Source organism: Sarcophilus harrisii, chromosome 2 (assembly GCF_902635505.1).
Source record: "Sarcophilus harrisii chromosome 2, mSarHar1.11, whole genome shotgun sequence".
Taxonomy (NCBI): domain Eukaryota; kingdom Metazoa; phylum Chordata; class Mammalia; order Dasyuromorphia; family Dasyuridae; genus Sarcophilus; species Sarcophilus harrisii.
This window is the reverse complement of record NC_045427.1, coordinates 252,497,343-252,519,682: the sequence shown is the minus strand read 5'-3', so window position 1 is coordinate 252,519,682 and position 22,340 is coordinate 252,497,343. Positions and strand designations below refer to the sequence as shown.

Sequence of the window (22,340 nt, the reverse complement as noted above, 5' to 3'; positions counted from 1 at the left end):
TTGTCATGTACCTCTTTTATTATCTTGCTGATCTGATAGATGTGAGTCCTTTGAGTAATCTCAAAGGTGCTGTAATTCACATTTCTCCAATTACTGACTTAGAGAATTTTTTTTATATGACTGTTAATACTTGGATTTCTTCTTTTGAAAACTGCCTGTTCATATTCCTTGACCATTTATCTCTTAGGAAATGGGATTTAGTCATAAATTTGAATCAGTTCCTTATATCTATCTTAGAAATGATAACATTATCAGATAAAATTATTGCAAAGATTTTTTTCCCCAGTTACTTGTTTCCTTTCTCTTTTTTTCCTTTTACTACATTATATTTGTTTATGCAAAAATATTCTAATTTTATATAATCAAAATCATTCATTACATCTGGTTTCTAACTTAAGCTTGCTATCAACCATATCATGATTTGTTAAATCATGAACTCTTCCCCCATCCATAGAGATGAAAGAAAATATCTTGCTCCTCTAATTTGATTATGTGACTTTGTATATCTAGATCACATGTCCATTTAGAATTTATTCTGGTATATGATATAAGGTTTTAATCTAAATTTAACTTTCTGCCAGATTGCTTTCCAGTTTTCTTAGCACTTCTGTCAAAGAATGAGTTTTTCTTGCCTCATTGGGCATCGTAAATAGCATACTATTGTCCTTATTCACTTTTGAATTTTGTATATGTGAAGTGTTCCATACAATCTCATTTTTTTTAAACCAATACCAAATTATTTTAAAACTTACTGCTTTAAAGTACTATAAGATAAGTACCTTCAGGTACTCTTGCAGTATGTAGGATCATTTGCTTCTGATAGTTCCTCTTCCTTCCTATTTAATTCACTATCACCCTTGAGATTCTTGATCTTTTGTCCTTCTAGGTGCATTTCACTTTTTTTCTGGTTCTGAATAAGTAAATTATCTAGTACCAAATAAGTCAATTAATTTAGATAGTGTTGTCACTTTTATTACACTGGCTCAACTGACCCATGTTCAATTTTGCTCCCATCTCCTTTAAAAATAAGCAGATAATAGAAAGAAGAGAGGGAGTTCATCTGACACTTGTTATTTTATAAATGAAATGTCAATTTCCTTTTAGTAGTTGCTCATTTCTTTAAATAATCCCAAATCTCAGAATTTTATTTTTTTCCTCATCCCAATCCCCTTCTGTTTTATTGTTTAGTTAACGTTGTTTAGTATTGTTTAGTTGAATTTCTATACCAAAATTTGTTTATATGTTCAATTTTCCCTTATTTGAATTAGATGGAAGTGAGGTCCTGTGCTATACCCTTCTTCTGTTACTATATACTTTTCATTTTATATATCTTTATAATGCAATAATAACTCCCTTCTCCTCCCCAATGTAATCTCTGTTCCTACCATTTCTGTCTTTTTCTAAGACCATTAGAACATTGTCATTTTAATTTTTCTCTATGACCCTTAAAAATATTTAAAGATATTTGTTAATTATCTCTATATTAACAGGTAAATATATCCATGAAAGGGACACATTCCCTTTCAGTTTAACAAATATGCATATCTTTCTCTTGGTGTCTGCATTTCCCTTTCAAAATGTCCCCTCAGTTCTGGATCTTTTATTATTGGAAATCTTGGATTCTTCTATTCCACTAAAGTCCCATTCTTCCCCAATAGAATTATGCATAGTTTTGCCAAGATAGGTTATTCTTTTTTTCTTTAAGCAATCAATGTTAACTGATTTGCCCAAAATCACACAGATATTAAAGATCTGAGGTCACATTTGAACTCAGGTTCTCTTGATTTCCAGGGCTGGTTCTTTATTCACACTGGTGCTTAGTTGCCTCCAAAATAGGTTGTTCTTGATTGTAAACTTGATTTCTTGTCTTTAGGAGTATCATGTTCCAAGTGTCTTTCTTTGAAATAACAGCTGCCAAAAGGAGAAGAGCTGCTTAGGTATGAATGGCATCTTATTATACTGATAATCTCCAACTTTTATCCTGGTGGAAATCAGGGGAAATCAATAGCCATGCTAGGCCCTAAGAAGAACTAAACTTGTCCTCTTAGGAAGGACAAGATTTAATGAATTCCATCAAGTGATTAGGTTAAACTTCCATAATCTTGAGTCATTAAGCATTTTTTGGAGGGGAGACAGTCAAAAGTGGAAGCAAACAGAATATCCATCTATTTTCTGAGATAGTTCAACAATGCAAAAGAATCAAAGACAATGTCCACATGATCAGAGACATTTAGAAGAAGTAAATGTGGAAAATAAGAAATTTACAGTAACCAAGGGGAATTTGCTGAACTTTGCAAACTGTATTTTATATTATTAGCAGTAAGAATTTCTTCCAGTAACATTTCTTTTATTTATATTATGCTTTTTCAAGCATTTTCATATTGCATATACTGCCTTCATTTGAGACTTGAAACCATTCTGTGAAATAGATAGGAAATATCCCCATTATAAAATGGGGAATGAGAAACCCAAGGTCTAGATATTAACTTACTCAAGAGCATAGAGCTAGCTAGTCATTGATAGCAGAGATTGGACCTAATTTTTTCAATACCACACTAAGATACAAAAGCATCATTCCACTTGGTTCATTGTGGCTTCAATTCAGTACAATAAAATAATTTAATCACCACCTACTATGTGTAGGAAACTATGTTGAACAGAACAAAATATAGTTCCTACCCTCAAGATGACTACTGTCAATTAAATGTAAAAGTTCTTGAGGAAGAAGGGGTATCAAAGAATATTTGTTACTCATTAGAAATCTTATAATACTGCTTTCTAACAGATTAGAAATATATTCTTGACCTTGAGATCATGGCTTTAGATCTGGGAGATACCCCAGAGATCATCTAGTTGAATCCTCTCATTTTACAGATAAGGAAATTATGGCCTGGAGAGGTTAAGTCATGTGTAATAAATAGCAAAATAGAGATTTGGACCTTATTTCTTCTGTCTTTAAAGCAAGCATTTTTTCCTTTTATGCTTTTTTTCTGTATATTTCTCCACATGTGATTAAGAGTCAATCATCTACTAAAAACCATTACATTGAATTCCCAATCCCTATATTTATGCCCACCTGCATTTTTGATTTCTTTCACAAGCTAATTGTACAATATTTCAGAGTCTGATTCTTTTTGTACAGCAAAATAACGTTTTGGTCATGTATACTTATTGTGTATCTAATTTATGTTTTAATATATTTAACATCTACTGGTCATCCTGCCATCTAGGGGAGGGGGTGGGGGGGTAAGAGGTGAAAAATTGGAACAAGAGGTTTGGCAATTGTTAATGCTGTAAAGTTACCCATATATATATCCTGTAAATAAAAGGCTATTAAATTTAAAAAAAAAAAAAAAGAGTCAATCATCTAGTTTTCTTTCATCACAAGATAGAGATCCAGCTAGGAGTTGAGTGTGAAATGACTGTGACATAAAGATTAAAAAAAAAATCAATAAAATTATTTTTAAAGCTTTATTACCTTTTAGTACACCTTTCTCCCAGCATGTTCTTTATAACATGTCCCTGATGTGGATGTGAAGATAATACTGACAACTGATAAAGCAAGGTCCAGAAAATACAGTAATAAACTTTTGGAAGTTCTTTCCAAATTGAGCTTCTCTACAACTGTATGAAAGCATTTATATGGTTCAGTCATTTTCCATCATGTCCAACTCTTTGAGGCTCCATTGAGACTTTCTTGACAAAGGTACTGGAGTGGTTTGCCATTTTCTTCTCCAGCCCATTTTATAGATAAGAAACAAACAGGGTTGGTTAAGTGACTTATCTAGGATCCTACAACTAGTAAATATTAGAGGCCAGATTTGAATTCAGGAAGATGAGTCTTACTGATTCCAATTCTACTGCTCGATCCACCATGCCACCCAATGGCCCCACATGAAAGCATAGTACCCTAAATTAATAGGTACTTGATATTTGTTGATATTTGTTGAATAGAGCAGAACTGAATTGAATTTGCATAACTATAAACTCTAGTTCCAAAGGACTGCAAAGAAAACACTCCTGGTTGTCATAAGGAATAATAGATACTTTCTAACATGGGAAATACTATTGAAGTCCCAATTCTGTTCTTAATGTCTTTTCTTACTAAAACTATAGTAAAATTACATACCTCTTACAGTCAGGAGCAATACCATATTCCTGATAGTACTTAGAACATTGCTGCATACAAAATAAATATTTAATAAATACTGGTTGAATTGTATTTAATTGAATACTGTGGTATACCAAAACTCTCAAAAGTCATTTTATCTTTTTCTCTCTGCCTCCAGGTAGCATTAGGCCTACAATTGGTCAGAGAAGATTACATGATTTTTTTAAAGATTTCATGAAAAGGCAATGACAAACTCTTACATTAACATATTCCCAATAGTTCTTCTGGATGTCAAATGTAAGTCCTACAAATAAACTTTGGGATTCTTTTCTTTGATCTATCCTTCAATAGTGAAATGCTCATCAGCATCTTCTATCTAACATCATAAACTGATTCTGATGACAAATTCCTCATGTCATGCTTGCTTCAGCAGCACATATACCAAAATTGTATGAAACAAAGATGATTAGCATGGCCCCTGTGTAAAGAAGACATGCAAATTTGTGAAGCATTCTACATTTTTTTCCTCAAGAAGGGTGGTGAGGAGAAAGGAAGGGAAATAACTTTCAAACATTGAAATTTTAAAAATGAATGTTAAAAACAGTTTTTATAATTAATTGGGAGGAAATAAAATATTAATTATTTTAAGTCATTGATTCAAACTCCCAAGAAATTATTTTACAGGTCTAGAAAAAATAGTAAAAAAGTTCCTCTGGAAGAACAAAAGGTCAAAAATTTCAAGGGAATTGATGAAAAAAATGCTAATGAAGGTGGCCTAGCTGTACTAGAACTAAAACACTATTATGAAGCAGCAGTCATCAAAAGCATTTGTTACTGGTTAAGAAATAGAGTAGTTGATCAGTGAAATAAATTAAGATCACAGGATAAAATAGACAATAACTGTAGAAATCTAGTGTTTGACAAACCAAAAGACCCCAGCTTTTGGGATAAGAACTCACTATTTGACAAAAACTGCTGGGAAAATTGGAAGAAATTAGGCCTCAACCCACACCTAACACCACATACCAAGATAAGATCTAAATGGGTTCATGAGTTAGACATAAAGAATGATATTATAAGCAAATTAGAGGAACATAGGATAGTTTACCTCTCAGATCTGGGGTGAAGGAAAGAATTTGTGTCCAAAGAAGAACTAGAACTCATAATTGAACACCAGATAGATAATTTTTATTATATTAAGTTAAAAAGTTTTTGTACAAATAAAACTAATGAGGACAAGATCAGAAGGGAAGCAATAATTTGGGAAATCATTTTCATATTTAAGGGTTCTGATAAAGACCTCATTTCTAAAATATATAGAGAATTGACTCAAATTTATAAGAATTCTTCATTTGATAAAGCATTCTCCAATTGATAAATAGTCAAAGAATATGAAAAGACAATTTTCAGATAAAGAAATTAAAACTATTTCTAATCATATGGAAAGGTGCTCCAAACTACTATTAATCAGAGAAATACAAATTAAGACAACTCTGAAATACCACTACATACTTCTCAGATTGGCTAAGAGGAAAGGAAAAGACAAGGACTAATGTTGGAGGGGATGTGAGAAAACTGGGACACTAATACATTGTTGTTGGAATTGTGAACTGATCCAGCCATTCTGGAGAGCAATTTGGAACTATGTTCAAAAAGTTATCATACTCTGCATACCCTTTAATCCAGCAGTGTTTCTATTGGGCCTATATCCCAAAGAGAGCTTAAGGAAGGAAAGGGACCCACATGTACAGAAATGTTTGTGGCAGCCCTTTTTGTAGTGGCAAGAAACTGGAAACTTAATGGATGCCCATCAATTGGAGAATGACTGAATAAGTTATGTTATATAAATGTTAGATAATATTATTGTTCTACAAGAAATGATCAGGAGGATGATTTTAGGGAGGGTTGGAGAGACTTACATGAACTGATGCTAAATGAAATGAGCAGAACCAGGAGATCATTGTACATGGCAACATCATTATATGACGATCAGTTCTGATGGACGTTACTCTTTCCAACAATGTGAGATGACTGATGCCAGTTCCAATGATCTTGTGACAAAGAGAGCCATCTACACCTAGAGAGACTGTAGAAAGCTGAATGTGCATCACAACATAGCATTCTCACTTTTTGCTGTTGTTTGCTTGCATTTTGTCTTCTTACTCATTTACTTTCTATTTTTGATTTGATTTTGCTTGTGCAACAAGAGAATTGTATAAATATGTTTATACATATTGGATTTAACATAAATTTTAACATGTTTAATATATATTGAATTGCTTGCCATCTGGGGAGGGGATGGGGGGAAGTAGGAGAAAATCTGAAACACAAGGCTATGCAATGGTCAATGTTATCAAATTATCTATGCATATGTTTTGAAAATAAAAAACTTTATTTTAAAAAAAAGTCATTGATTTAAAAAAAAGAAAATGTTATTATAGCTCTTGACTATGGGAGATTCTAAAGTTTGCTTCAATAGAAGTTGCTTACAGAAAGCAGTGAAGAGGAAAGATTTAAAACCAGAAAAGCTTGAAAACTCCTTCAAAAGACAGAAGGTCACAACACAATTTTATGAACAGCCCAGGAAGTCACATGTTTTCTTATGCTAAGCAACAAGAGAAGAAATTAATTTGGTGCAGAACAATTTACTGACAACAAAGAAACAATTAGCCAAGGTTGGAGGCACAGAAAAAATCACCTCTGCAAGGTCTTCTCGTGGCAAATCAATAGTGGGAGGGGGGAAATAAGATGGTTAGTACTTTTCTGCTAATGCAGGCAAGCTAGAAATGAATTTGCAGCCATCAATTATAATGTGAGCTTTCAAAAGATGAATCACCCAGGAAGAGCAACAAGCTGGATAAGAAGAAACTCAATGTAATTCTATTCAATTTGATAAACATTTATTAAGCTCCTGCTCTGTTCAGAGTCCTGCACTATATACTGGAGAAAATAGAGTATTCAGATAAGTACTTGGGATCATAGATCTAGATCTGAAAGTATCTCAGGGGTCATCTAATCCAATCTCCTCATTTCACAGATGAAGAAACTGAAGTCAAGGAAAGATAAATAATTTGCATGAAGTTACACAGATAGTAAGTATAAATAATTTGGGGGCATGTATTATCCTTATACTTCTGGGTACAAGTCCCACCAACATCATTTTATGACACAGGGCAAATAACATCACTCTGGTACTTTGTTTCCTCATTGGAACATTAGATCTGAAAGGACCTTTGGATATCAATCAGTCTAATTTGCTTAAATGTATGATTTCCAAGTCCTTTCATATACATGAAGTGATTTTCCTACCATGGACAGCACCATACACTTTTACAAACAACAATAGGAGAAAAGTAGTTTTGGATATAGAACTGGTCATGGATTCAGAAATATCTAATTTCAAGTCTTGCCTCAGGTATATACTGGCTGTGTGATCCTGAGCAAAATATTTAACTTCTCAATGACTTAAGAATAAATTTCAGAGGAAATACCACCCTGCACTAGAAGATAGAATTTCCTCACCTAGAAGTTGTTGGTGAATTTAATTACAAGTCCATTCCCTATCCCTAATAATAGCTAACATTTGTATAGCATTTTAAAGTTTTCAAATCACTTTGTACATATTATCTTATTTAAGTCTCAGAACAACCCTGTAAAATAAAAAATAAAGATACTATCTCCATTTTATAGTTGAGCAAACTAACTCATAGAGATTAAATGGCTTGCTCATGCTCTCACAGAAAGTGGTAGAAGTGGGAATTTGAACTCATAGTCCTTACTATAAAAAACTTGAGGAAGGAAGTAATGTTTTGCCAACATATCTGACTCTTCATGATCCCATTTGGGGTTTTTTTTGGCAAAAATACTGGAGTGGTTTGCCATTTCTATCTCCAGATAATTTTATAGATGAGGAACAGAGGCAAACAAATATTTAAGTGACTTGCCTAGGGTTACACATCTAGTAAGTGTCTGAAGCCAGATTTTAATTCAGAAATATGGGTGTTCCTGATTCCAGGTCCAGCACTCTGAAAATTGGGAGACTTGGATTCTAGTCCTATGTCTGCTATTGAATATATATACTTAGGAAAGTCATTTTATATTTCTTGGTCTCAGTTTCCTTATCTGTAAAATGAGAAGTTGGAATGGATAGCTCTGAAGTCCCTTCCATCTCTAAATCTTTGATCACATAAATCTATAATTTCTAGGATTGCTTTCAGTTCTAATAATCTATAATCACATATATAATTGTATGTATATAAATATACATATGGAACATGCACATACATAAGAGTTATGAATTGATCTAGCTGTTCTGAGAAATAATTTGAAATTATGTAAAATAAATCCCTGAATAGTTCAACTTTTAACCCAGAAATTTCACTACATATTTGGCCTCAGGAGGCCAAAGGCAGAAAATTCACACACCAAAATATTTTTACCAGAATTTGTTAACAAAAACAAAATAAGAAATCACCTTGAATCAAAATGGGGGCCCAATGATGGGAGACCAGCTAAACAAATTATGGTATATGAATGCCATAGTTTATTGGCAGCAAAAAAAAGAAAATCAGAGAAAAGAAAGATTGATAATGGCTGGAGTTATGAAGGAAGACTTTATAGAGGAGTTAAGATTAGATATGCTTCTCATAGTTTAGCATGAGAATGAAGGTATAAGAATAGTAATAAGCATGGTAAATATTTAGGGAATAATGGGGAGTAGGGCCAGATTAAAGCAGAGGTTTTGCAAAATTTTGCTCCTTTGCCTTTTTCCTTATTTTTCTTCACTTCCTTCTGATACACTTAAGGGCAACAACTCCATTTCTGACTATAGTGCTAAGGTACTACCAGCTCTAGGAAGAATAAGGATATGAAACTTTTTTTTTTTTTTTTGCTGAGGCAATTGGGGTTAAGTGACTTGCCCAGGGTCACACAGCTAGGAAGTGTTAAGTGTCTGAGGGCAGATTTGAACTCAGGTTCTCCTGACTTCAGGATGGTACTCTATCCATGGCGTCACCTAGCTGCCCCTGAAACTTTTAATATCTAAGCTTTTAATACTCCAGAAACTTGGTCACAAAATAAAAAATAAATAAAACAAAGTTGAGAATGGCAAAAACTTGGTGTTGATAAGTGAATGAAGCTAATGATATCCCCCCCCTTTTCCCTTTCTCCCTCCCTCCCTCTCTTTCTCTCTCCATCTCGCTCTCTCTTCCTCTCTCCTTTCTCCCTCTCTCTCCTTCTCCCTCTCTCTCTCTCTGTCTCTTTGTGTGCGTGTCTTTCTCTCTCTCCCTCTCTCTGTCTGTCTCTCTGTCTCTGTCTCTCTTTCTCTCTGTCTCCTTTCTCTGTCTTTCTCTTTCTTTCTCTGTCTCTCTCTCTGTCTCTGTCTCTCCTGTCTTTCTATGTCTGTCTCTCTGTGTGTGCCTCTGTCTTTCTCTTCTGTCTTTCTGTGTCTGTCTCTCTCTCTGTCTCTCTCTGTGTCTGTCTCTCTCTCTGTCTCCATCTCTCTGTTTCTGTCTCTCACTTTGTCTCTGTCTCTGTCTCTGTGTGTGTGTGTGTGTGTCTCTGTCTCTCTGTCTCTCTCTTTCTCTGTGTGTGTGTGTCTCTTTCTGTTTCTGTCTCTCTGTTTCTGTCTCTCTCTCTCTGTCTCTCTCTTTCTCTCTTTCTCTCTTTGGTTTTCTCTCTCCCTCTTTCTACCCAACTCCCTCCTTTGTTCCCTGCCCAGGTCACATCCAAGAAGCTGAGAATGAATGACACATGGAAGTCATCTTTCAAGAACCTCAGAACCTGATATAAATTCCAATCAGAATGGAAGAGGATCCTTACCCCAATGAAACTATTGCCAACAGCACTCCAGTAAGTCACCAGCCTCTGTCAAGACACAGTTTATGGGAAGTTATCACCATAGCAACAGTGACAGCCATAGTGAGCTTGGGTACCATTGTAGGCAACATTTTGGTCATGCTATCTTTCAAAGTCAACAGTCAGCTCAAGACAGTCAACAACTATTACCTGCTCAGCTTGGCCTTTGCTGACTTGATCATTGGGATCTTTTCTATGAACCTCTACACCACCTATATCCTCATGGGGCGCTGGGCTCTGGGAAGCCTGGCCTGTGACCTGTGGCTTGCCCTGGACTATGTGGCCAGCAACGCTTCGGTCATGAACCTCCTGGTGATCAGCTTTGACCGCTACTTCTCGATTACCAGGCCTCTGACCTACAGGGCCAAGCGCACCCCGAAGCGGGCAGGGATCATGATTGGTCTGGCCTGGTTGATCTCCTTTATCTTGTGGGCGCCGGCTATCCTCTGCTGGCAGTATTTGGTTGGGGAGAGAACCGTCCCCCCTGGGGAGTGCCAAATCCAATTCCTCTCAGAACCCACCATCACCTTTGGCACTGCCATCGCTGCCTTCTACATCCCAGTGTCCGTCATGACCATACTCTACTGCCGCATCTACCGGGAAACCGAGAAACGCACCAAGGATCTGGCCGAGCTCCAGGGCTCTGTTTCTGTGGCTGAGTTTGAGAGCAAGTCTCCACCAAAAACCCTGCTTAAGTCCTGCTTCAGCTGCCGGCAGCCGACCGTGACCAAGAAGGAAAGACGCCTGGCTTCCTGGTCATCCTCGAGCAGGAGCACCTTGGCCGCCAGAAGGCCTTCTCAGCCTGCCAGTGCCAACGGCGACTGGGCCAGAGAAGAGCAGCTCACCACTTGTAGTAGTTATGCCTCCTCAGAAGATGAAGACAAGCCAGTCGCTGGGCCAGGCTCCCCAGCGGCCTACAGGAGCCAGGCCAAAAAAAGCCCGGAGGAGGAATTCAGTGCTGAAGAGACCAAGAAAGCTTTGGTGAGAGAAAATCCCATGAATGATAACTACGAGACGAAGAAATATGTCTCGTCCCCAACCCCTATTCGGGGCCCCAAGAGTCAAAAATGTGTGGCATACAAATTCCGGTTGATAGTAAAGGCTGATGGGAGTCAGGAGACCCACAATGGCTGTCATAAGGTGAAAATTATACCTTGTTCAGTCCCTGTATCCAAGGAACCTTCCACAAAAGGCATGGATTCCAGTCTCAGCAGCCAAATGACCAAGAGGAAGAGGATGGTCCTGGTGAAGGAGAGGAAAGCAGCCCAGACGCTGAGTGCCATCCTGCTGGCTTTCATCATCACATGGACCCCCTATAACATCATGGTGCTGGTGTCCACCTTCTGTAGCAAGTGTATCCCTGTCACCCTGTGGCACCTGGGCTACTGGCTATGCTATGTGAACAGCACTGTCAACCCCATCTGCTATGCCCTCTGTAATAAAACTTTCAGGAAGACCTTTAAGATGCTGCTCCTCTGCCGGTGGAAGAAAAAGAAAGGTGGATGAGAAGCTCTGCTGGCAAGGGAATAGCAAACTGCCGTGAAGTGGCAGCTCCCCTCATGGCAGCTATTGCAGACAGGGCTTCCTAGAATGAGCGGGCCTGCAGCATTTGTTTTCTTTCATCAAAAATAAAACTATCATTTTATGTACCTGAGAACTAACTAAAAGAGAAGGCCCCAGAAACATCGGCCTTGACACTGGAATGCCAGCAGCCGCAGGAACTCTCTATGGATCACTTTTTGGCCAGATGAAGGCTGGCCAAGGCCATTGTCAGATGGGCCATTGATGTGTGTAGTCACTTGGAAGAGAAGGAACCCCTTGTGATATGTACCATTGATTTGAGGGGCACCCATCGAGCCAATATGATTATCTGCTGCAGCAAAAGGAATCAGATGGAAATTATCTACCTTTGGGTCATTCCATCGGGTTATGTGCAATGTGTATACATCATGAGTACCTCATACCTGGAAACCTGATGAAGTAAGTCAGTGTCCTTATAAACAGGAGTGGGGTTTAACTTCCTGACAAGAATGTATTTATTTATTTATGAATCAATCAATGAGTATTCATAGTGTACCCACAATGTGCCTGGCACTGTGCTATTTCTTCATGTTCTTATCTTCCAAATGAAACTTTACATCTCCTTTCCATGATACACACTAATCTCTTTGGGCCCACCAAACAAGTCCTCAATTCTTCAAAACTGGCTTTTTAAAAGAAAATCTGAATTCTACATCTGATAAGAGCCTCCAACTTAGTAATTACCATACCAAGAGAAAGGCCTATTCTTTGGTACTAGCAAGTCCCCTAATGACCCATCCCACTTTTTTTGTTGCTTGATGAAGAAACATGTTGTGGTAGATGGCCTTGGAGTGAGGAAGACCTGAGTTTGAATCTCTGTCCTTAATATTTATTAGATGGGGCAGCTAGGTGGCACAGTGGATAGAGTATCAGCCCTGAAATCAGGAGGACCTGAGTTCAAATCTAATTTCAGACACTTAACATTTCCTAGCTGTGTGACCCTGGACAAGTCACTTAACCCCAATTGCCTCAGGGGGGAAAAACTTACTAGTTAAATTGTGACTTTGGAAGAATCACCAAATCTCCCCAACCCTCAATTTCCCTATCTGTAAAATAAGAATAATATTTCTATTACCTACCTCACAGAGATTTTGTGAAGCTCAAAAGAAATTACATACATAAAGTGCTTTGCAAATTTTAAAGAGTTGTACAAATGCCAACTATTTTAACCATCCTTTGCCCTTAGAAATTGATTTCATCTCCTCCCCAAAAAACTGGTATCCTTTTGTTACATTTTAAGAGCATTTATTCTTATTCTTCTCTTAGTGAAGATGCAGAATAGCTATAAAATATCCCTCTGTTCACTACAAACTATTCCTAGTTTCCTCTCAACTTTCTCTTCTTCAGACTAAAGAATCTCAATTTTTTTTAGCCTTTCTTCATAAATCTTGCTTTCCCTCTTCCCCACAGGAAATCCTAGACAAAACTGTGGAGTAAAAATTTATTTTCAGTGCCTCCATTAATGGAATCTTTTGGTTCCATTTTATAAGGGGAATACTATTTTGCTCTTAAAGCAGTCATAAACTAAAGCATATCAAGATATTGCCAGTCAATAAACATTTGATAAGTACTTACTATGTACCAGAAATACTGCTAATCTCTGGAGATACTAATTCCTCTCTCCAAAAAAGGGCACAAGACAGTTTCTGTTCTCAAGGTGCAGATTACTTTAAGTGTTAGACTTCCTTTAAGTGTTTAAAGGCAAGAAGAGGACAAATTTCTCTAAAATAAAAAGATTCTAATGGTGAAATTTCAGTATATGAATATCTGAATGACAGTTATTTGGAGATGAGCAAGATTCTTACTGGTGTCCCTCAAGTTACATCCCATAGGTGACCAGTGAACCTCCCTTAGGCATAATAATAATATTGACCCTCCCTGTCCAAGTTCATGTCTTAAATTAAGAAATACATAAGCAGATAGAAATAAGGACCCCATTTAATTTGTCTTTAGTGGTTAAAGGTAAAAAACTTCACCCTTTAAACTTGTGTGATGACCTATTATACTAACAAAGAAAAAAAAAGAATATACACATTTCAATGAAAAGATTTCAAGGTTATTAAAATCAAACTAAAAATATTTTTAAATCATATCCAGCTTAACACCAAGAACAATAGCTCTCATTTCTAGTATGATTTAAAGTTTGCAAAGTGTTTTCCTCTCAATAATCCTGTGAGGCACCTAGTGCAAGTATCACTATTCCCATTTTACAATGAGAAAGCTAAGACTGAGATTAAATGACAAGTCCCATAGCTAGAATAATCCACCTTCTCAAAAATCACAAGAACTACCTGCTGCTGCTTATACTAATAAGAGTCAAAAGTGAGATTCAAACCCAGGTCTTCTTTTTCCCATCAAAATTCTTCCCATTATACAATTCTAGCTTTTTTACATCAGTTCTGTTGACAATTATACAAAGAACAGTATTAAAGAAAAAAAGTGACTGAGGTAGTAGGGATGAAAGACCAAATATTAAAAGAACATTAAACAAAGAGTTCAGAAAGCTAATGAAGGAGTAAAGGGGAAAAAGCAAATAATGCTGATTCACACCTCTCATAAGTTTAGCTAGAATGATGTCTTTGGGTGTCTGAATTCACCTAGGAGGTATTGAGAAGCTGAAGGCATAAAGACAAACCACTTACTTCATAGATTTTACCTAACTCTGGCATTTCTTTTGTATGTATTTTATGAGATTAAGGAGTTAATTCTTAGCAAGAGCCCTACACTCTCCCCTTTGGCTTTTTATGGCATCTGTGTCTCTGGGACTTTCCCAGTGGCTCTCATGAAAAGGCAGCAAGCCTACACTTGCTGACTTGCATGAATAAAATAAAAGGTCAAAAAGTGATCAATAAGGGGAAAACTGACTTTCTTGATGCAGGTGTCCTATTAAGTCACTAGAACAAATAATCTTCCTCCACTACATTAAAGCAACATCCTGGAATGGGAAGGAGATTGGATCTAGAGCTTAAGTATTACAAACCCCAAATTCCCAGTCTATATGTATTTAATGCAAAAGATGTACCGATGTACCACTTTCACTAGTCCTTTGATAAAAGTTGTTTCTTGCTAATGTTTTGGCTTCTGTTTTTATGTGGGTTGAAGGTTTGGTAGATTATTGCTTGGGGAAACTTTTTTTTTTTAGGAAGGCATAATTTTGATCAGTGTTTGATTGAACAAGTATTTTTGTAAACATTTTTGGCTTCTGTGCTCTATCCTTCATTGTAATTTTCTTGTAAAGGACATGCTGATGTTTGGTTCAGTGTAACTATAAAGTCTGTATTTAAATCTCTGCTGCTAAAGATCTGGAATTTAACTTACCAGATCTCAGGGATTCACTGTAAATAACTGGAATTATAACAAAGAAATGAGAATTGTTTGTTTTTTAACTGCTTTTTACACTGTACCATTATGTTTGTTCTGGAGAAGAAAAAAAGAAGAAATTCAAATAAATGTATAGTAGTTGATTGCACTCAAAAATAAAAAGTGTCCATGAGCTTGCTTGAGAGATCATTTACTAGTGGTTCAATCTATTCAGGCAGGGAGGTGGTTTTGAAGACAAGGTTAACTTGAAAGCTTATCTTGGCCCTGAGATGTATAGTATACCTTCTTCTTCATTATAAGAATCCCTTACACCCACTACCACATAGTAAACAGCAATTTTTGTACCTGAAGCAAGTATCATAAAATGGAGTCAGAGGTTTGGAGCACCTTGGAAGATCAACACGAGGTTTGGGGGAAGAGGTTAGGTTGAAGATCTTAGCTGTAGTCATCAGAAGGAGAGAAATCACTTAAGGGAACTACAAGTTTTCTGTACTGCTGAATGCCTGCAAATATTGTCAGAACTCTCTAAATGTTGATACTTTGGATAAAGTCCTCATTACCCTACTTTAGTTATCTGATCACTTATTGCAGATCCAGGATAATGTATTTGTATGCCCTAAGGAAAATCGGACAATTATATCCCCATTATATTATTGACCACGAAAGCCTTTGAGCTTTTATTTGAATTCATACAGCTAAATACCAACATGCAATGGAGAATATAATTTTTAATATTATAAATAATATGCATTTGTAAAAAGTCAGATGAAAACATACCCCTTGTTTCACATTATTCCATGTGATAGTCTAGGCAATTGTCTGCCTTAAAAAATTACAGATTTAGAGCTAAAAAGCCATTAAATCCAAATCCTTCATTTTACAGATGAGAAAAAAATGTGGCTCAGAGAGTCAAAGTCACACAGCTAGCAAATGTCTAAGGAAGGCTTTGAAATTATGCCTTCTGGGGCAGCTAGTTGGTGCAGTGGATAGAGCACCAGCCCTGAAGTCAGGAGGACCTGAATTCAAATCTGAGATCAGATACTTAACACTTCCTAGCTGTGTGAGCCTGGGCAAGTCACTTAACCCCAATTGTCTCAGCCAAAAAAAGAAAGAAACTATGCCTAGAACTCTAACCACCATGGTGGGTAGCTTACTCCCTTAGTCCCAATGTTGTCATCTACTGAACAAGGTGGTCTTTATTGAGAGGAGAGAGATGGAGCAGAATATTCACAGAGCTGACCCCCTTCTTAGAAAATTCTTCATTTCCTTCTATTTTGCAAAGTTAAAAATCAAAAGGAAGATGTAGATATCCTGTTTTCTCAAACATATTTAAATCATTTCAGTACATATTTATATATCACTGTGTGCAAGGCACCAGATAAACTGCTGGGAACACCCAAACAAAAATGGAATAATCTAATATTTTAATAGGGAAACTTAAAACATCTGGTATATGAAGCTACAAAATTAACCTAATCTTTTATTCCTCCTTTTGTGCCTCAAGAACTTAATACCAAAATAAGAAATTCCTTTTCCACCTGTCCACTGACCAACTGCATCTACCAGCCCAATTCTCATCCTTTGATGAGATATCCAGAGCTAAAAAAAAAAAAAACAACCCTGAAACACATCCTCCGAGGTTTGGACTCAGCATCAATCAATCAATCAGCAAGCATTTATTAAATGCGTGTTGTAAGCCAGACACAGTGCTAACTGCTGGAGATGCAAAAGACAGTCCTCTGCCCTTAAGGAGTTTACAAGTTTTTGTTTGTTCTTCCTTTTTCAAATTAGAACAATGATATCAGAAAGATGTCTTGACTTGCAAGGGAATTGGATTATGTGGGGGAAAGCTGTGCAGTCATTAGCTTTACTCTGTCCTCCATCTAAAGGGGCAGACACCATGAAAAAAAAAAAATATATATATATATATATATACACACACACACACACAAAGCAAAAGAGAACAAAAAGAGAACCGTGTTAGTCTATCTTTCCTATTCTGGAAAGGGCTGATGATAGTCTAATGACTGTACCTTTCCAAAAGCCCCCTTCCTTGAGATCCCATTTATAAAACTTACAATGATAGAAGCCCTGAGTCATTAGTAATCATTTATTTTGGCACCATTATGCACATTTTAACTCCAGACTCAGCATTCAAGTGCACAAATAAATCCTTGACCCACTAAGCTCATATTCTGAGATGGATGTGTGCATAAAGTAATAAAGACAAAGCTAAGTGTTTGAGCCATTCCAAAAGAATGTCAGTGGAAAAAAAGACCTGCCCTTTCCAACATTCCCATCAAAACCAACAAGGACAAAATGATGCTAGAGATGGCATGTTTTATACACTAGAAGGCTGTCCTTACTGGAAGTATGATACTATAATCGAAGCTCTAAAAAAGTTGAAAATAGACTGAATCCTACTGAATAGAGTTAACAATTAGTTAAATACTTTTGCATGAGTGAATTGTAGCACCACATTATCCCTCCAAAATTACCTTTTTGTAGCTCAAGTTTGCTTCTGAGAAAATTATACCACTAGCCACTGTAGGAAATGCCTTTTTGGGTTAGTTTAGTGAGATTCTATATGGAAAGGTCATTGTCTTTGTTTTTGGTAGTGATGTTCTGACCAGATAGGCAATAAGATTATAAAACAACTAGGTGGTGCAGGAGATAGAATGTTAGACTTGGAGTGATAAAAACTTGAGTTCAGATCCTGGCTGGGACACCTGCTAGCTATGTGAGGTTAAGCAAGATATTTAATCTTTCTCAGTCTCAATTTCATCATCCATCAAATGGTAATAATAATAATAATAATAATACCTTACAGGGTTATTCTCAGGATCAAACAAGATAATATGTAAAACATTGTACAAATTTTAAAGCAGCATAAAAAATATTTGCTTGTATCATATGATTGTGCAATCTAATGGACAGATCACTGGTCCTGAAATCAGGAAGGAATGAGTTCAAAAACAGCCTCAGACGCTATGTGACCCTGGACAAGTCACTTAATTCCAGTTGTCCTTTCCTAAAATATATATATATGAAATTACAGATTTGGAACTAAAAGGGCCTTAGGGGCCATTAAAAACAACTTTCTCTTTTACAGATGAAGACATGGAATCCCATAAAGGTTAAGTGGATTGATCAAAATCAAACAATATATGAGTCAGGATTTGAAAAGTTCACTCCAAACCTACTGACCTATCCATTTCCATGCTGCCTCTCATATTTTATACTCATACCCTATTTCCTGGGATTCCACAATATAATTCTTCCTTCCCAAAAATTAGATTGTTGGGATTGTAAGAGACCTTAAAAGGTCTTCTAGGCCATGGTTTCTTAAACTTTTTCCATTCATAATACCTTTTTGCCTGAGAAATTTTTATGTGACTGGATAGTTATATAAAATTGGTATACAAATGAAACATTTATTGATAATAAATCATAATTTTGCAAGCTTCACATTCAATTATGTAACCTCTTGTTTAAGAAACTTTGACCCAGCCCATACTTCTCCTTCAGGCAAGAAAATCTCTTACATAGCCTTGATATTATATACAGGTAGAGTAAATTAAAAGAAAGGGTCCCAGGGTGACATATAATCACAAGGGCTCCAAATACTACAAGATTCCTAAACCTTATAGGAAATGCTATACTCACTGTAGGGATAACATCTTCTATTTTCAAAACACTGACACACACATTAAGAGAGAATCCATCTATAAAATGACAATTTCCCTTCCTCCAAGATCCCCTTTTTGTCATGTACAATCTCCTTTTACCATATGTATGAAGAATCATGCTCAATTTTCTATATAATCAAAAAAATGTGATTATTAGCTATATTAAAAGACATATATGATTCAAAATGAGAGCTAATAGTCCCACTTTTTTCTGCACCAGTCAGACCACATCTAGAACATTGCATTAAGTAATATGAACCACACTTTAAGATGAATGTTAACAAATCAGAGAATGTTCAGAAGATGACAAATAGAAGGAGACAACTTGAAACCATGTCATATGAAGAGCAATCAAAAGAACTTAGAATGTTTAGCCTACACAAGATTTAGCAGGGAGACAAAAGCTGACCTCCAAGTATCTGACAACTGGTGGAAGAAGAAGATTTATTTAATGTGACACTAGCAGGATTAGTCCCAATGGATGGCAGTTACAGGGAAGAAAATTTTGATGCAATAGAAATAACTTGCTAATTTGAATTGTCCAAAAAATGAAATGGTTTGCTTTGTTAAATAGTTAAATAGTGAGTTTTCTACCAGTGAAGTGGAATAACTACTATTAGAAATTGTACAGAGGAGATTTCTACAAAGGATAAGTCTAAATATCTTTAGATATATAAATAAAAGATAAATAAAAATCTCTAGAGTCTCTTCTAATTCAAGATTCTATAATACTAATAACTGGAATTTTAAGGTTTGCAAAGCACTTTACATACATTATCTCATTTGGTCCTCACAACAGCCTTGCAAGAGAGATACTACTTATGCCTGTTTTTCTAGATAAGAAAACAAGAGCTCAAAGACAGTGTATTATTTGCCTATGTTCATACCATTAGTAAGTATTGGAGATGAGATTCAAATCCAGGTCTCTTGACTCTGGATCCAGTGCACTTTTTACTGTATTATGCTACCTTTCCGACCTCCAAAACTCTTACAAAGTCTTTTTAAAAAGTTTTTTTTTATCATTATAGCTTTTTGTTTACAAAACATATGCATGAGTAATTTTTTCAACATTGACCCTTACAAAAACTGCTGTTCCAAATTTTCCCGTTCTTCCTCCCACCTCCTCCCCAAGATGGCAGGTATTCCATTATATGTTAAAATATATTGCAAAGTCTTTAGACTTTCAGAATGTAAACAGAGAGTAAATAACCCCACACCAAATCTGTCTGCCTAATTAGGACAGCCAAGAGAGCTCATGAATTTCAGCCCCACCACCATCACCAGAAGCAGCTCCAAAAATTCATGTATTACCTTTAGTCAGGAGATCATGAGCCTAGGAACACACAAGACATCAATTAAACTAAACAAGAGGCAAAGAAAACACAGGTTACCTCACTGGTTCAAATGAATTGTGGGGGAATCTGAAAATAAAATCATGTGACTAGCTAAATAAACTGAAAAGAAAACTACAAGTATTTTATTTCCCAACTCAAGCATATGTGACTTCAATGTTGTTCTAAAGGAGTGTGAACGAGATGAGGCGAGATCTTTCAAGACAGTTGTGAAAATCGAGTAAGGCTTCATTTATTTCAAAGTTTGAGTAGGGAGAGCAATTTGGAACTATGCTCAAAAAGTTATCAAACTGTGCATACCCTTTGATCCAGCAGTGTTACTACTGGGATTATATCCCAAAGAGATTATAAAGAAGGGAAAGGGACCAGTATGTGCACGAATGTTTGTGGCAGCCCTTTTGTAGTGGTAGAAACTGGAAACTGAATGGATGTCCATCAGTTGGAGAATAGCTGAATAAATTGTGGTATATGAAAATTATGGAATATTACTGTTCTGTAAGAAATGACCAACAGGATGATTTCAGAAAGGCCTGGAGAGACTTACACGAACTGATGCTGAGTGAAATGAGCAGGACCAGGAGATCATTATATACTTCAACAACAATACTAGATGATGACTAGTCCTGATGGATCAGGCCATCCTCAGCAACAAGATCAACCAAATCATTTCTAATGGAGCAGTAATGAACTGAACTAACTATACCCAGAAAAAGAACTCTGGGAGATGACTAAAAACCATTACATTGAATTCCCAGTCCCTATATTTATGCACACCTGCATCTTTGATTTCCTTCACAAGCTAATTGTACAATAATTCAGAGTCTGATTCTTTTTGTACAGCAAAATAATGTTTTGGTCATGTATACTTATTGTGTATCTAAGTTATATTTAATATATTTAACATCTACTGGTCATCCTGCCATTTTAGGGAGGGTGGGGGTAAGAGGTGAAAAATTGGAACAAGAGGTTTGGCAATTGTTAATGCTGTAAAGTTACCCATGTATATATCCTGTAAATTAAAGGCTATTAAATAAATAAATAAAAAAAAAAAAAAAAAAAAAAACAAAGTTTGAGTAGGCCTGAAGGACTTTAAGCATCAAGTCAAGGGCATACTTAAGTTCCCTCCCTGCTATCCCCTAAGGGCATACTTAAATCCCCTTGTTATCCTCCTATGACAGTGTCTTTCTGTTAGGTCAAATATGGGCAACTATGTACTTATTGGTCAAGTTCAATTTCTTGGGTAGTTCCCGAGTTTAGAATGTAAGATCCTCAGCCAATAAGGATGAGGGTCAGTGGTGGGAGGGGGTATTTGCGTTAGGGATAAAAAGTGTTGACGCTGTCCCCTACGGTGCTTCCTCCCTTCGATTGTCTGCTGGGCGGATGGGACGCCCGATTCTCGTGAGATCCTATAATAAACTTTGCTTTGCTTCTAGATGTCTCTCCAGCTTTTTTATTAAATGCTGTACCACACAGGAGCAAAGCAACAAACAAGCAGAAAAGCTAGTAGCCATATCCATTATATTCATTCATTCATTCTTTCAGAAAGCATTTAACTTTCTGTATGTCCAAGAGAGAACAGAACTTCTATTCCTTCATTCATTTAACGAATTTAGACCTAGTTAGAACTTTAGTTTAATAGTCAATAAATATTTATTTATTGCCGACTATGTTCTAAGTATTGTGTTAATCACTGGGGACGCAAATATGAAAAATACAGTCCCTGACCTCAAGGAGCTTATAATTTAGTGAGGAAATTCAACACAGAAAAGGAGGTTGGCAGGTGGTGAGGGAGGGTACCCAATGTGGGGATATAATGCAGTCAGTCCAAAGGAAGGAATGAAGAAATGGCTAGCTTCCATTTAAATAAGAGGCTATGGGAGAGATTCTTTACTCCACCCTTTAGCCCTCCAGGCAGAGGATCAAAGTACTAAGACTGAAACAATTTCACAAAATGTTGGGTTTCTCAGTTAAGAGGTTTCCTGAGGCTATAAAGAGTGCAACTGGTATCATCTAGTCTAACTTCCTCATTTTACACAAGAGAGAGTTAAGTGTCTTGACAAGGTCACACAAGTAATAAGGTTCTTTGACTCCAGACCCAGGGCTTTTCAGTACTGATTTAAAAAAAAGATTCCTTGAGCCTTTTGTGACACTGGCAAAGTACAGTCCAAATGCAGCATTACCCCTTTCCTGAGAGTTCTTGGCAGCTTCTCCAAGGACAAAGTTGGATGTGGTATCCTCATGGCACTGCCCAAAGTAAGAAAAAGACCAGAAGGAAGATACTGAAGGTGAGTTCAAATACCCTGGCCACTGGGTTTTTCTGAATTTCAAACAAGAAAACTAATAATCCAAGAGAAAGAAAAAGAAATGGAAGATTTCACAATGTCTCAATTCCCTCTCTCCCTCCCCAATCCTGATATGATTATGGGCCAG

General features: G+C 36.5%; 1 protein-coding gene and 1 non-coding gene across 2 annotated transcripts; both read left to right on the top strand.

Annotated features, from left to right (window-relative positions):
- The first annotated feature begins 4,532 nt into the window (after positions 1-4,532).
- LOC111719968 lies at positions 4,533-4,634 on the top strand. Its single transcript, XR_002769876.1, has one exon. It is a non-coding gene; the product is annotated as a U6 spliceosomal RNA (small nuclear RNA).
- A 5,187-nt stretch (positions 4,635-9,821) lies between these two features.
- Positions 9,822-12,360, top strand: CHRM5 (cholinergic receptor muscarinic 5). The gene has a single exon (XM_003775237.3). The coding sequence runs from the start codon at positions 9,914-9,916 to the stop codon at positions 11,471-11,473; it is 1,560 nt and encodes a 519-aa protein (XP_003775285.3). The 5' UTR covers positions 9,822-9,913; the 3' UTR covers positions 11,474-12,360.
- The last annotated feature ends 9,980 nt before the right edge of the window (positions 12,361-22,340 follow it).